This window comes from Medicago sativa, chromosome 6 (genome assembly GCF_051527215.1).
Source record: "Medicago sativa cultivar Bolivia chromosome 6, Bolivia_mono, whole genome shotgun sequence".
Taxonomy (NCBI): Eukaryota; Viridiplantae; Streptophyta; class Magnoliopsida; order Fabales; family Fabaceae; genus Medicago; species Medicago sativa.
This window is the reverse complement of record NC_140754.1, coordinates 77,562,603-77,577,949: the sequence shown is the minus strand read 5'-3', so window position 1 is coordinate 77,577,949 and position 15,347 is coordinate 77,562,603. Positions and strand designations below refer to the sequence as shown.

At 34.0% G+C, this 15,347-nt stretch overlaps 3 protein-coding genes across 3 annotated transcripts; 1 reads left to right on the top strand and 2 right to left on the bottom strand.

The window, feature by feature from the left end:
* Positions 1-609: 609 nt before the first annotated feature.
* Positions 610-4,649, top strand: LOC146917000 (putative terpene synthase 2). Its single transcript, XM_085718847.1, has 7 exons — positions 610-794; positions 1,151-1,430; positions 2,032-2,404; positions 2,507-2,725; positions 2,985-3,123; positions 3,824-4,072; positions 4,185-4,649. The coding sequence occupies exons 1-7, from the start codon at positions 678-680 to the stop codon at positions 4,476-4,478; spliced, it is 1,671 nt and encodes a 556-aa protein (XP_085574973.1). The 5' UTR covers positions 610-677; the 3' UTR covers positions 4,479-4,649.
* A 6,290-nt stretch (positions 4,650-10,939) lies between these two features.
* LOC146916999 (uncharacterized) lies at positions 10,940-12,345 on the bottom strand. Its single transcript, XM_085718846.1, has 3 exons — positions 11,952-12,345; positions 11,737-11,838; positions 10,940-11,634 (listed from the first exon to the last, which is right to left on the bottom strand). The coding sequence occupies exons 1-3, from the start codon at positions 12,294-12,296 to the stop codon at positions 11,107-11,109; spliced, it is 975 nt and encodes a 324-aa protein (XP_085574972.1). The 5' UTR covers positions 12,297-12,345; the 3' UTR covers positions 10,940-11,106.
* Positions 12,346-13,134: 789 nt separating this feature from the next.
* On the bottom strand, positions 13,135-15,344 carry LOC146916998 (uncharacterized). The gene is made up of 2 exons (XM_085718845.1): positions 14,047-15,344; positions 13,135-13,957 (listed from the first exon to the last, which is right to left on the bottom strand). Exons 1-2 carry the CDS (start codon positions 15,327-15,329, stop codon positions 13,135-13,137), a joined length of 2,106 nt encoding a protein of 701 aa, XP_085574971.1. The 5' UTR covers positions 15,330-15,344.
* Between the last annotated feature and the right edge of the window lie 3 nt (positions 15,345-15,347).

Genomic DNA, 15,347 nt, shown 5'->3' with positions numbered 1-15,347 from the left:
TATTTTATTTTATTTAAATATGTCCTTGGGGTATTCATTATAATATCCATGGCCATTAACATGAAAATATGGACTTCTTGTTTATTTATTTATGTGTATTAAGATCACATGTTTATGAGAATTATCGCTGGTGCTGGGCTTCAAGTTTCAAACATTCTGTGCGCACACCAGCAATTTTATTTAAGCATATGGGTACGGATTAAATTATATTTCTTTGGTGGTGGTATGGATTAAATTATATTTCTTTAGTGGTGGTATGGATTAAATTATATTTCTTTGGTGGTGGTATGGATTAAATTATATTTCAGTTAGGCCTTATAATAAATAATTATCTTTTGTAATTATTTGTGCATATAACATGTGCAATAAATTAAGTTATAAAATAGTTAGTCAAAAAAGGCTTGACAAACGACGCTATGTGTTCCTTCAAAAAAAAAAAAAAACGACGCTATGTGTTTAACTTTTACTGATCAAATTATTATTTTTAGAATTCGTACACATGTTTTTTCTCTTGATTTGAATTAAATAGTTTAGTAGTATACATCTTAAATAGATTTAATGTATTTAATTGATCCACTATAAATTTCGATCAAGACCTCTTCTTTCCCCAACCAAACCATAGAGTTGAAGAAGAGCCATTGATTAATTAAGCATCCCATTCATTTGAAATATTAAGTATGTCTTCAGTAGATTACATCAATCCTAATGAGAAATCGGTTTTGCAAAGAAATGTTGCAGATTTCCACCCTAGCGTTTGGGGAGATTTTTTCATTCCTTATGCTTCAGAATCTATGGTACGTAATTCTTTAAATCAACAGCAAGGTTATATATATTATGAAAAGTGATTGAAGGGTAGATAGATCTAACCTTAAATAGTCTTTTTTTTTTTTTTTTTTTTTATCTATAGGAATGAAACTTGATATTCTAGGATTTACATCATAGATAGCACACACATATTTGAATACCAACCACTTAATATTAGCCCAGGATTCAAGTTACTCTCATTTACCTTATACTATTTATTTACTCATGAATGACAATAATGTAGACTCATTTTGCTTACTGCAGTCCATAGGTTGATCCATAACAACAATTAAGTGTCATTTATCAATTTATTCTAAAATCATATGTATGTTTTCAATACATACAGGAACCTGATATGAATACTGCGGCACAAATTGATAAACTAAAAAAGGAGGTTAGACAAATGATTGTCTCAAAAACAGAGAAACCCTTGGAAAAAGTCAACTTGATTGACTCAATATGTCGTTTGGGTGTGAGCTATCATTTTGAAGACGAAATTAATCAAGTTTTGGAACATATTTACAAGAGTTATGTTCAAAATGGAGAAATAACTCTCAAAGACAACCTTCATTCTCTTGCTGTGCTATTTAGGGTGTTGAGGCAACATGGACTTTACGTTTCACCTGGTATATATATCTCAACTTATTCACATTAATGATTCATTTTTTATGTTTTTAATTTGGATCGCTAATTGAGTAAAACAAATTAGATTGGTAAACATTAAAAAAATCTAATCGTAAAATCAATATTAACTACGTAATATTGGACTTTGTCATGGGTGTGTCTAATATGAATGTCTAAAAAATGGTATACCACTTTTAGTATAAAGAGAATTTTATAATAATAAAAGATAGGAAAAAAAATTACATAAAATAGGAGTGTCTTATCTGTGTAATGTTCATATCCTCATCTCTTTTAATTATTCTCTTTTAATAATATTTTTTTATATCATAGAAATAAACACTTAATGATTATAAAGTAATATTAATGGCATACATGTAGGATCCTATTAAGTAAGAACCTTTTTTGCACTTCAGAAACACACTATACACTATCTAGATTGCATAATCAATTTTTCAATCTTGCTTTAGTTTCTTATTTACACACACACACACAGATATATATATATATATATATATATATATATATATATATATATATATATATAAATTAATATGTCTATAATTGTTGTTTAATATTATTGTGGTTGTCTAATAAAAATACTAGATGTGTTCAACCAATTCAAGGACGAGCAAGGAAACTTCAGTGAAACATTGGTCGTAGATGTTGAGGGCATGTTAAACTTGTATGAAGCCTCACATATGATGGTTCATGGTGAAAAAATATTGGAAGAGGCTTTGGCTTTTACTTCTGGTCACCTTGAGTCGATGGCCACCCGATTGAGTCCTTCTCTTGCAACACAAGTAAAACAAAGCTTAAGACAATCTCTCCGCAAAAACTTGCCTAGGCTAGTGGCAAGAAGTTACATTTCCATCTATGAGCAAGATTCATCCCATAATGAAATTCTACTTGCATTGGCAAAATTGGATTTTAATATGCTCCAAAGCCTGCATCAAAAGGAATTTGGAAACATTAGCAAGTAAGTACATCTTGAGCATACATCAAAATACAAAAGTATATTAAATTGAGTTCAAAAAATAATTATACTAGTTTCCTATACTATTTTTGTCTTTATATACAGGTGGTGGAAGGAGTTGGATATAGCTCAAAAACTACCGTATGCACGAGATAGAGTAGTAGAATGTTGCTTTTGGGTTATGACCGTATATTTTGAGCCCCAATATTCTCAAGCAAGGAAAATGATGTCAAAATTTATCTCCATTTTATCATACATTGATGACACATATGATGCATATGGAACTATTGATGAATTAGAACTTTTTACTAAGGCAATTGAAAGGTTAGCACATCATACAATATTATTGTTAAGAATAATTGAATTCGTGACCAAACTTTAGAGATAAACAATATGAAGTTTATCTTTAATCTAGTTTAGAGTTGGAATTTTTTTAATAATAACTTCAATATATCCATCTTCAATCTTGGTCGCTAAGTCAATTTTTTTCAAGAAATATAGACATTTTCTTCACATGTATTTGTACGCGATATAATTCTTTTAATAGAGTAATGGTTAATATTGCAATCAAAATGATTTTTAGGTGGGATATTAATTGCTTGGAGGATCTGCCGGATTACATGAAGTTGCTTTATAAATCACTCTTGGATGTTTATGAAGAGATAGAGCAAGAAATGAAGAAAGAAGGAAGAGAGTACACCCTTGACCCCTTCTTAAAAGAAGTAAGAGTTTTGCTTTATTGTTAGTGTTATTAGTAATAATAAAGCATTAGTTAAAATTTGTTTCTTTTAGTGATTTATAATTTATTCAACTATTGAACAAAAATTTCATTTAAATTTTTTGTGGTTATCAAATGGAAGTTTAGGATTTTATTTGCACATACTATCAATATAAATACATTTTTACATCATTTTAGGAATTAACCATAATCACTTGGCCATGAAAAATGTATCCTCATGAAGTTATTTGATTGAATGTAATGTTACAAAGTTTTCTACTATCAATAATAAAAATTAATGTAAAAAAATTTATTATCCATGGATTTTATTAACTGAGTTCATTAACGTGATAAAGTATCATCATGATGACTTGACAAAGAAAAATGTATCATCATGAGGTTATTTGATTCAATGCAATGTTAAACAAAATTCTACTATCAAAGAATAAAAATTAATGCAAAAAACTTATTGTCCATGGTTATATGAACTCAGTTTGTAGTAATAACGATAATAAATTTTGTTTTGTCGTAAAAGAGCTCCTTTGTAATATTAATTCTACGAAAGATATATCTTGACATTTTAATTACTGGTTAGATGAAAACTAAAAAAAATTGCTAATACAATTTAACATCATTTAATTACATAGTTTTTTTTTTGGTACACAACCTATTAACATTTATTTTATATGGTATACTAATGACAGTTCAAAAATATAATCCAAGCTTATATGAGTGAGGCCAGATGGCTGAATGCTAACTATATACCAACAACAGAGGAGTACATGCACATATCAACAATATCAAGTGGTTACCCAGTGTTGGCTACGACTTCTTACATTGGAATGGGAAACATAGCGACAAAAGACATCTTTGATTGGGTAACTAACAATCCAAAAATTGTTAATGCTGCTGCTATACATTGCAGGCTTAGGGATGAAATTGTGTCAAGCGAGGTAATTTTTGAAAAACATTTAAAAAATTAATATAATAAGTTGACATAATGAAGAAATATGACTCTTGATATATCTAATTTATCTAATATGATTTATATACTTTGATAAACAGTTTGAGCAGAAAAGAGGACATGTTTCTTCGTACTTGGAATGTTATATGAGGGAATATGATATGAATAGGGAAGCTGCCATTCAAGAATGCCAAAAGAAAATTGACAACGCTTGGAAAGATATAAATCAGGAATGTCTTAAGCCAACTGAAGTTCCGTTACCTATTCTGACGTGTGTTCTCAATCTCTCGCGTTTTATTGAGGTTTTTTACAAAGATACAGATAACTACACACACTCTGACGGATTAATGAAGACATATATTAATGATTTGCTTGTCAATTCTTTAGAAATTTGAGTATTTATTTTGTTCTTTCTACGTTCTTTGTTTTTTTACTCTAAAAAAAAACCACCACATGTGTAATTTATTTTGTTGAATTTAAAGATTGTGTCATAACAGTAATTATCTTGTAATGCATATAAGTTTTGATGAAGTTTGATTTGTAATGATATTTATATTTTACATTCATTGTTGAAACTTTGACGACACAATTTTATATTTTTAAAACTTACTAAATTATTTAAAGCACCAGGTGTTCCAAGAATAAGAAATTGTACTATACATGAGTACTAAAAATATATTACAAGATTAGGAATCACAACCTTACAACTTGTAAGTAAGCAAGAAAGTAAACTAAACACAATAAAAATAAACACAGTGTAACACCCTAAACTCTTAAAGCGATAAATCACGCAAATAATACAATCATACAAAGGATTTAGATGATATATTCAATAAGTCCAAAATATGAATAATAAATTTTTCAATACATTGCATCAGAATAATATCATAATATCTCATCAACAAATAATAAAATCTCCAAAATAGTCATGTCACATGTATCATAATACATCACCAAATATAAATATCAAATCTCAATATACTGAGTAATACTCTCATCGAAACATGAAAGTAACAACAAAAGACCAACATCCTAATAAGAGCCCTAGACTAAGACTCCAAAGCAAGAAACGAGGTAGCTCGAAAGCTAGCCTCAAGCATACACACAAGCAAAACAACTAATCTTGCAAGCCGTCTACCCATTCATACCAATAGGCAGGCGGTCAACCAAACGACCACTAGGGGTTAGATAACATTCCACAAATAATATATAATCAAACATAAGCATTCAAGGAGTTCATATATATCACATATACATACTCAACATTCCTATAATACTAACTCCACATGAATATTATCTTCAACTCAATACAAATCATGTTATCATATTCTATCATAGCATAGCAAGAAAAATCATCATCAATAGTTTAACACCTTAACAACATTAACCCATACAAGAACTTCTCACCTCATTTCTTTTTTAGCTTAATCAAATCAACAAATACAATTCATCACTTCAAATGTATAAGTAAAGAAATCATCGTCACCAAAGAAATCACCAAATCACATACATATAATTCACGTTTCATTACTATCACCAAGTGTACAAGTATCACAAAAAATAACAAACATCAACATGTACACATTTCCAAACAATTCACATATCTCACCGATTACGTAAATCACCAAGTTTCACCAATGCACATAATCACCAAGCACATAGTTAAATATGACACGACTCACCAATTATCAAATGTATTCAATGCACCTAGCTAGACACGACTCTAAATGCATGTGGTACAAATCGTAATCACTTGATACAACTGTATCATAGTCGTCATCATTGAATACAAAGTATTCTGGTCGTTGATGTAAACTAAAACTTAGCGCGTTTGCTAATGGCAAGTGTACTAGTCGTTTTCATCAAGTAATAAAGTGATAAGTAGTGTATTGTATCCACAGGGATTGTCCTTTCGTCCGAACAATTCTTGTTACTTATTTTTGTAAATTTGATGGTATAAATGTTACGTTGCAATTTTTATCTGTTTGCTACAGAGCGAATTTACCTGTAAAAATATCTGTGTTATCTCTCTTCCTTGTCCTCTTTATTTTTCATTATTGCTAGGGTTGATCTAAGTTGTTTTTCATCAAAAGTTAATCTAATTCATTGAATTAGGTTTAAATAATTTGCTTAGACCAATTGAGTGCAAGTTCAATTCAATTCTTCAATTTCATATGCATTGTGTTTTCAATTGATAGCTTAGTATTATTGTTCATATAGGTTTGGTATTGAAATTGTCTAAGTTTTGCAAATTTTACAAGGCACATTAAAGTTTGATTGAAATAAGATTTGTATTGTGAATCACTCAATTCTACATTGAATCTTATGGCACAGAGATTTATCTTTGTGCGTATTGTTGTGATTGTTTGCGCATGATTCCAATAGTCGATTTATTTGAAATCAATTTGGATCAAAACTCCGAAAAACATTTTCATAAACCTATTCACCCCCTCTAGCTTATAATCTTATTGGCCATATAGACCAACAACTATGTCTGCTAGGAACTTGACGTCTTCTACTACAACCTTCCCATTTAGCATTACACCCTCTGGTTCTTCTTCAGTTCCGTCAGCTACCTTGCTAGCTTTTCAGCTGATATCATCATGAGTCCTTTGATTTTTCTGAATGTTGCAAGCGACATCAGGTTGATTTTAGCTCCTAAATCACATAAAATATTCTCCAAGAATACACCATTAATAGATATTGGAACATAGAAGCTTCCAGGATCTTTAATCTTGATATTGGTGTCAGCTTTAGAGTTGGTCTGGTAATCTCCGGCTAATGATATCCATTCTGCTGCAGTAGGGTGTGTCTTAAGCTTCACAAGGTGTTGTAACATTTGCATGCAACAAGGATTCTGTTTCAACATTTCTTGTGTTGGCATTTCAAATTTTATTTTCATAAGCTTTTGCAAGAAATGCTCAACACTTCCTTCTCGACCTTGGTCTGCTTGCGTTGTAGGATGTACTTTTCTTCGGACAACATCAATACCCTTCTCTACAAAGGCTTCAATACCTTTGTCTTCGAAAGCTTCAGTACCTTCGTCTTCACTTGGATCTTCCTCAACTTCATAAAAGTAAGCAATATTAGGCCCTGTCAAACCCTAAGTGCCTAATCTAGGGTTGCACTCACAGAAATAAAACTTCTTCCTAACAAAACTTAATAGGGAACAAAAGAATAAATAAAATAATAAACGACATTAAATAAATAGATAAATATCCAACAAAAATATACAGAGTTTCATCTTAGAACTCTAAACTAAAAAGATTTAGTTACACATGGTAACTAAAAACAAATTACTAAAGATAAAAACATACTCTAGAAAATCAAGGAGAAGACAGAAACTCTTCCAAAGCTCCAAAGCCTCCTTCCTCTTCAACTGCCACGGTTCTGAACGGGAAATTCTGAATGAGGAAGGCTGGTATTTATAGTGAGAGTTTCTACCTGGGTTTGGGCTAAAATTACGGGCTTTACCCAAAACGAAAGCAGGAAAAGACAGTTGCGCCTCGACTTTTTGCATGCACGGGGCGTATAAGAAATGCCCTAGGCGCATGAGAGGCTAGCTCAAAGCATGCCCTAGGCGCATGGTACATATTCCCTAGGCTCATGGCTTGTCAAATCATGCCATAGGCATGTTTTAAATACCGTAGGCACATTTTGTCTTCCTTCTGGGCCTTGTCTCCGATTTTCTGTCGTTTTTAGGTCTTCGTCTTCAAATAACTTGTCTCGGTACTTTGGGAACAAAATTCCTCGCATTTGTAAGTTTTCTGAGGCCTCTTGAATCTTCACAACTCTTCCGATGTTCTTGATTTGCCGATTGTAAGATCCGCATATTTTATTAATTTTTTTTATGCTAAAATATTTATCATAACTTGATATAAAATATAAAATGTATTATAGTTGTGATTTATTGAGTGACAGTATTAATTTATAATTTTATGATTATATCAACAAGTCTATGCTGCTAGTTATTTAATTTAGGCCTTATTTTATTTTACCTTAACAATAAATAAACATATTTATTTTATTTATAATAATTATAGTTTCTTCTAAAAGGGAATGTAGGCTCCAACATTTTGACATTGACTTAAAATAATAAAAAAAGAAAACAAAAAAAAAAGAGAAAGGATTCATACTGCACGTAAGTACATTTTTTTAAAGTTCATATGGCAAATCCTCCTTATATCTAGCAACATTTGGTTTAAATAAATGAATCAATAATAGATTTATATTTTGAAAATTCAAATTGTAACTTCTCATTCATAGTTATACAACTAGTAGCCCCACTACCAAAAAACAATATATACACTACCAAAAAAAATACAACTAGTAGCCCATGATCTCAAATCCCATTTATAGGAAGGAAGTTAGTGGAGAATAACTACCTATTAGTAAAACATCGGCTTCCTCTCTCAATTATCCATTCATTACTGATATCACGTTTAGAAAAATAGAGAGAAACACATAAGGAAAAAGAGAGAACATAGAAGGAGAAAAGGAGGAACAAGAGAGAACATAGAAGGAGAAAAGGAGGAACATAGAAGCAAAATGAGTCACTTCATATGTTCATCATCCAGTAAGTATGTTTAATTTATTTCTCTTTGGACATAGTCTACACATTATAAGGCTTTGTAATGTTTAATTTATTTCTCTTGGGACATAGTGTACACACTATAAGGCTTGTAATGTGGTTGCATCTATTTTCACGCTTTCTATTTTTGAATCATGTGTAAGGCTATATAAAGTCAAATTCATGTTCTACATAAAATAAGACATTCTCTCATAAAACCAATATTGTAGTTATTAGTACTAGCGTCCAGACGGGCACTCCCGTGCCCGTGTGTCCGCTTTTTCTACTGCGCAAACGCATGTATTTAAACAAAAATGATAGGTAGAAAAATAAAATGTTACTTTCGAGTAGTAGATATTCCATGAATAAAGAGGTATAAATAGATATTGATCGTACCTGATCAGAAAGATGGTGTCCAGTGCAATGATTTTGAGTATTTGAGAGCTCTTGCAACAACATGATGTGTAGGTGCAGACACTCTGACGCTCAAGTCAGTTTAAGAGGAAAAAATAGGGGTTAGGGTTGAAAAATATCGTACCTTTGGGGACTGTGAAAAGTCCCCTTAAATAGTAAGGAGGTGCAGGAACTGCTGTGAATGGCACACTTGTGCTTGACAGTTACAAATTCTCAGTAATCGTGGCCGTCAGGTGAGGCTTTTTCAGGTACGTGGATGATGTGTCAATTCGATTTGACTTGGTCACCCGAAGTGTTGCGAGCACCCCTCTCGTAGAGAGGGTGTGTGGACTGTGTAGACGACCCAATTCAGTATTGGGCCTGTTTTATTGGGTCTGGCCATTTGCCTGGTCCATATCAAATAATAAGAGAATAGGAGATGATTAGAACACATGGTAATTTCAAACAGTTTTAAACATATGTGTCACTTAACACATTTTGTACTATCCAAGATATTCACAATAAAATAGAAATATAAATGAAACATTAGGAAATTATAATATCAAAAAATATTTTTGTTTAGCACTTTGCATTTCAAAAGAATGGAATAAACTTTGTTACATAATCACTTCATAATGTATTTCAGAACATGCATACTTACTTTTTAATCTTTCTCCCGCTCCTTATCGTTCCTATTACTTACTTTATGCTTGTTCTCAAATGCTCACTTCCAATGCACATAAACAAAACAACCACAAAATTAAAAGAAACAAACCAAAAAATCGATGGTGTTGACGATTACGCAAAATCATAGAAGGAAATAGAAAATCTTTTTGAGTACTTCCGTTGGAGTGTTTTTAATTTCGAATTAATTAAGAGATAAATATTAAACTACTATAATGGTAGAACCTTGAGTCACATTGCTACTTTTAGCCGGTGGCCAAGGATACCACCATCCTTCCCCTTTTCTTATCTCTCTATTTCGAAGGTGAAAGACAAACGTTCCAACACAGACTCTATGCAGCTTTCACAGTCTTGCTGCCTGTACCAAATCACAATCTCAGTTTTTCCAAAAACATTGTTGCAATGACACCGTATTTCTGCCTGTTTTTGTTATCTCTTTGTCTTGGTCATTCCTCATGAAACATTAATCCCTCTCATTTCAATACATCGCTCTAAGTTATTATGTTTTTAAAATATTAGTTTGAACAAAATATGAAGATTAAATAAAAACGAAGAAAAAATCCTTGGCACAATTCAATTATAGAAAAGTATACATTGAAAACAATGAGGAATGCACCCCTGACAAAAGGACGGAATCCCTGGCAAACTGGACGTTTGTGAGGGAATTTCCCAGGGGCATAAGCCATCGCAAAACGGCGCATCGCAAACCATTTGCCAGGGGTTGCACCCCTGGGAAAAAAAACAAGGGCCTTAACCCCTGGTAAACTGCATGGCATTTTCCTTGACAAAAGCCCTGGTATTTTCCCGCACTTTATTCTGCAACTGACTGGCGCCTCTGACTTTGACTGACTCTGACTGGCAGCTCTGACTGACTCTGATGGAAAGTCATGTCAGTTCAAAAAATACCAGGGACATGCGAGGGGTTTAACCCCTGGCAAACGTCCTATTTTTTTTTTTTTTAAAAAATGTTTTATTTATAAAAACATATTTTTTATTAATTAATTAAATATTTTAAAAATAATTTTAATTAATAAAATGTATTAAAATTAATTAAAAAAAGTCGAATTTTTTTTAAAAGTTGTTTTTCAAATACAATTAAATGGCTCAAAAATCATTTTAATTAATAAAATATATTATAAAAAATTTTAAAATTATTTTTTAAAACACAATTTAATGCATATAAACAAAGTTTAGTCACACAAACACTACTAAGTCTAATTAATAGGCATGAAATAAAAATTGTACTTAATTGTACTTAATAATATTACAGACCATGCAGGAAAATAAATATTGTGCAGGGAAGCATAGAAAACCTCCGAAAGTCATACAAACCATAATATAATAATAAATAAAACACACAACAAGCATCATATGCATCAATCGTCCTCCTCGATCCCGTCATCGTCGTCGTCGTCATCACCTTCACCATACACTTCATAGGGGTCGTCCGCATCATCATCACACGTTGGAGCTCTCACATTTTGCTGGCTTTGCTGGCTTCCACCCTGCTGCCCAACATCTTGCCCATCCAAATTCCAGCCTTGCTCTTGCCTAAATGAGTCCAACTGAGAGTCTAAGAATTCTCGCTGTCTCCTAAGCACATCCTGAATAAGCTCCTCTTGGGATTGCATTTGGGCAGCAAGCTGCTCTTGAGTCAACCTAGCGATCAATTCCCGCATCTCGGGAGTGAGCTCAGGTTGCCGAGAAGATCCCTCCCCGGCATTAAGGGTCAACTTGAGAGTGGCAGCAACACCCTTGCGGTAGTTGCCAGCTAAGTTTCCTGCACCGTACAATCGCCCCTTTTTCTTCTCACTAGCAACTTTCGTACAGGTACGGAGTGTGAGAGCTTCGTCAACAGAGCATCCTTTGGAGAGCGACTCGGATAGCTGCCGATCATACTCCTCCTAAAATAAATAATAACAATAGTTAAAGACAAATAAAAATTAACAAAAAATTATAATTAACCACAAATAAAATTAATTAAAATAGACTTATGTAACAATTACCTGGCATAGCCTAGAGCGATCGTCAACATACTGGCCTGATCGATAGGCGTGGGTCTTCTTGTGGAGCTCATTTATATATGGCTCCCTACCCAACTTCTTTGCCTAATTGACAAGAAACACAATTATTAAGTAGTTAGTAAAACATTACACTATTTAACCACAAAAAATTTAAAAACATACATTCTAAAATTAATTAACAGAGTTATTATTTTTACCAGTCGACGGGCATGCTCTGCTGCGCTTATGCAGCCTCCCGTGTGGATGCATCCTCCTTTCTTTGATGCTCTGTTCTTCTTTGCCTTTTCTGATTTCATCTTAAACTCTGCACTCCCCCAATAGTCCACCAGCTGCCTCATAAGTGGCTCCCCGATCCAGTAGGGCCTCTTTCCAGCAGCCTCGTGACGAAGTCGGGCATGTCGCAACATGTCAGAGAGGCAGGCAGAAGCTCTGATGTGAAAGTTTCTCCTGATCCGATCATAGTACCTGGGGTTCCAGGTACACTTCAGCTGCATATTTGTTAACATATTATTGGAAATTAGTAGATTATAACATATGTGCATGTAAGTTAAAATACATATTATGATAAATATTAATATTACCTCAAAAAGATCAAACCAGGCATCTTTTTCATCATCAGGGACATCACCATATGTCTTCCAAAATCCATGATACCTTCCCTGGATGATGTCTCTAATGGCACTGGCGGCTGGCTTGCAGGGCATGAAACTACAAACAATAAAAACTCATAGTTAAACATTACACAAATTTATAACAACATACATATTGAACAAAAATACAATAAAGACTTACGAGTTGCCACTGGGCTCAATGATATAGCGCTCGTGATCATCTTGCGGATAATTCGCCATCTCCTCATCATCATCATCAACACCTTGTTGGGGTTGGGGCGGGGGTTGTTGTTGTTGGGGCGGTGGGGGTTGTTGATGTTGGGGTGTGGGTTGCTGTTGTGGAGGGATCATAAAGCCGGTTTGCCCTTGAGGAGAAATCTAGAAACCCGTAGGGAGGATAAAACCAGGAGGACATCCAGAACCAGCAGACACTCCACTGGGTGCAGCAGCACTAGCCTGGGATGACCCAGTCGATCCCTGGCTAGAAGAAGAGGGTGGTCTGGGGAAGGGAGTCAATGTGGCAAGTGTGGCAGCGTCCACAACGTATGTATTGTACCGCCTCCTGTGGTCCCTGCTCTTGCCTTTCTCTTTATCTTTCGGAGGCATTGCGAATCTGATAATATTTTTTTTAATCAATAACAAAAAAGATAATATTAAGACAATATATCTACATCATCAACAAACATATATATTAAAACAAATCATATCTTCATTCAAACTCAAATGTATTCAAGATTACAATAAATACAAATGTGGATAACTATATCCTTCAAGTGTTATTATCAAACGCATAGTCAAATTCATCGACATCACGATCATCAACTTGCTTGTCTTGCTGGTCCCCTTCATTATTATCATCAACAACCTCTTTATTAGGCATCTCCAAAATAGAAGGGTCAACCTGGTCCCCTTCAACTTGAGAGTCACGCCAACCTGTAACTTGATCTACTTCAATTATCTCATTAACATGTGTCATATCATCGGCTTGATAAGCAACTTCTTCATTTGCTGCTTCATTTGGTTCTTCGGTCTCGATGCGGCCCCTCGGATTTGTTTTGATTGCAACAGACCACCCTTGTTTGCGTGGTAGAGTTGGGGGATAAGGAACATAGTATACCTGCCTAACATTGTGTGCCATGATAAACGGATCATACTCTTTATATTTTTTGTCGACTCGAATGTCAACAGTGTTGCATAATTTATTAATTTTTGTCCATCTAGGAGAGGGATCAAACCAGTCACAATAAAACAACACCACTTTATTTTCATTATATGAAAGCTCATAAATGTGTTTGATCACGCCATAGAAATCATCTTCACCTCCTTCGGTAACTCCTTTTACATAAACACCACTATTATATGTCTTTTTGCCTTCTGACCAAGAGTGGGTATGAAATTTATATCCATTCACGAAGTAGGTGTGAAATTCACTGGCACCTTGTAAAGGACCTTGAGATAAATACCGTAAACGAATGACTTCTTCAGTTGGTTTGGCATTGTACACTCTTTGTTTAAACCAAGCTGGAAAATATTCATGTACCGAACCAACTGCTGAACCATCACCAAACTCCTCGTAATAAGCATTAAATTCCCTATTACAAAATTCAATACAAAGTTGTTAAATGAGTTAAAACTTATTGTAAAAAGGGCTAGTAGAAAAGGTTAGGTTTGATTAACTTACTCAAGGTATGGTTTAACCTCCGCACAATTAATCAAAACATGAACATGAGCAGACCGCAACTCTCTCGGATCTACCATCCAATATTGAAGCACCTTGCCCGCGTGTCGACCAGGAAGATTGAATACCGATAAGGTTGACGGATCCCTTTCACCATTAACCTCAACTTCATTTCTTGTATTTGATGGAATAAGTAGACGATCAACGAAATAATGACTGATAAAGTACATGGTTTCCTTGGCAGTGTAAATAGCAACAATTGATCCTTCCACTTTGGCCAGATTTTTAACAGCTCGTTTTGAGTCACCCATGAATCTTTCAAAAGGGTACATCCACCTATATTGAACAGGTCCGCCAAGTATAGCTTCATATGGTAGATGCACAGGAAGATGTTCCATAGAGTCAAAGAAACCTGGTGGAAAAATTTGCTCCAACTGACAGATAATGATTGGAATATTCTTCTCCATTTTCTCAAGTTCATCAACTCTCAAGTTCGAAGCGCACAAATTTTTAAAAAATTGACTAATCTCAATAAGTGGATTTAGCACATGTTTGGGCAATGAACTAAATGCAATTGGGATAAAGTTCTCCATAAAAATGTGATTGTCACGACTTTTCATCCCATGCAACCTTCCCGTGTTGACATCGGCACACCTCCCTATGTTAGAAGAATATCCGTCGGGCATTCTCAAATCCTTCAACCATTGACACACTAATTTCTCTTCTTGGGCAGATAGGCTGTAGTTGGCTTTCGGTTTCAACAACTTCCCATTCGGTTGAGGTTTCAACTCCAAATCCTTTCTTTTGCAATATTCTTCTAAGTCTTTTCTTGCCTTCTCATTGTCTTTTGTTTTGCCTTTGACATCCATCACTGTGTTAAATATGTTGTCAAAAAAATTCTTCTCAATGTGCATTACATCAAGATTGTGTCTGAGCAAGTTATCTTTCCAATATGAGAGGGCCCAAAATATACTCCTTTTAGTCCAGTGGTGGTCAGCTCCGTATCCTGGTATCGGGACAGTTTGGCCATAATCAGCGACTTTTGGATAATCACAAACTCTTGTCCACACTTCTTCTGATGAAATCTTAGGTGGCGGGCCATCAAATACTCTCTTATCCTTCCTGAAGTCATTCTTAAGTCTTCTGAACGGGTGATTATGAGGCAAGAATGGACGATGACAGTCAAACCACGAACTCTTCCCACCATTATCTAGAGTAAATGCCTTTGTTTTTTCCATATAATGTGGACATGCAAATCTACCATGAGTACTCCAACCAGACAACATGCCATAAGCAGGAAAATC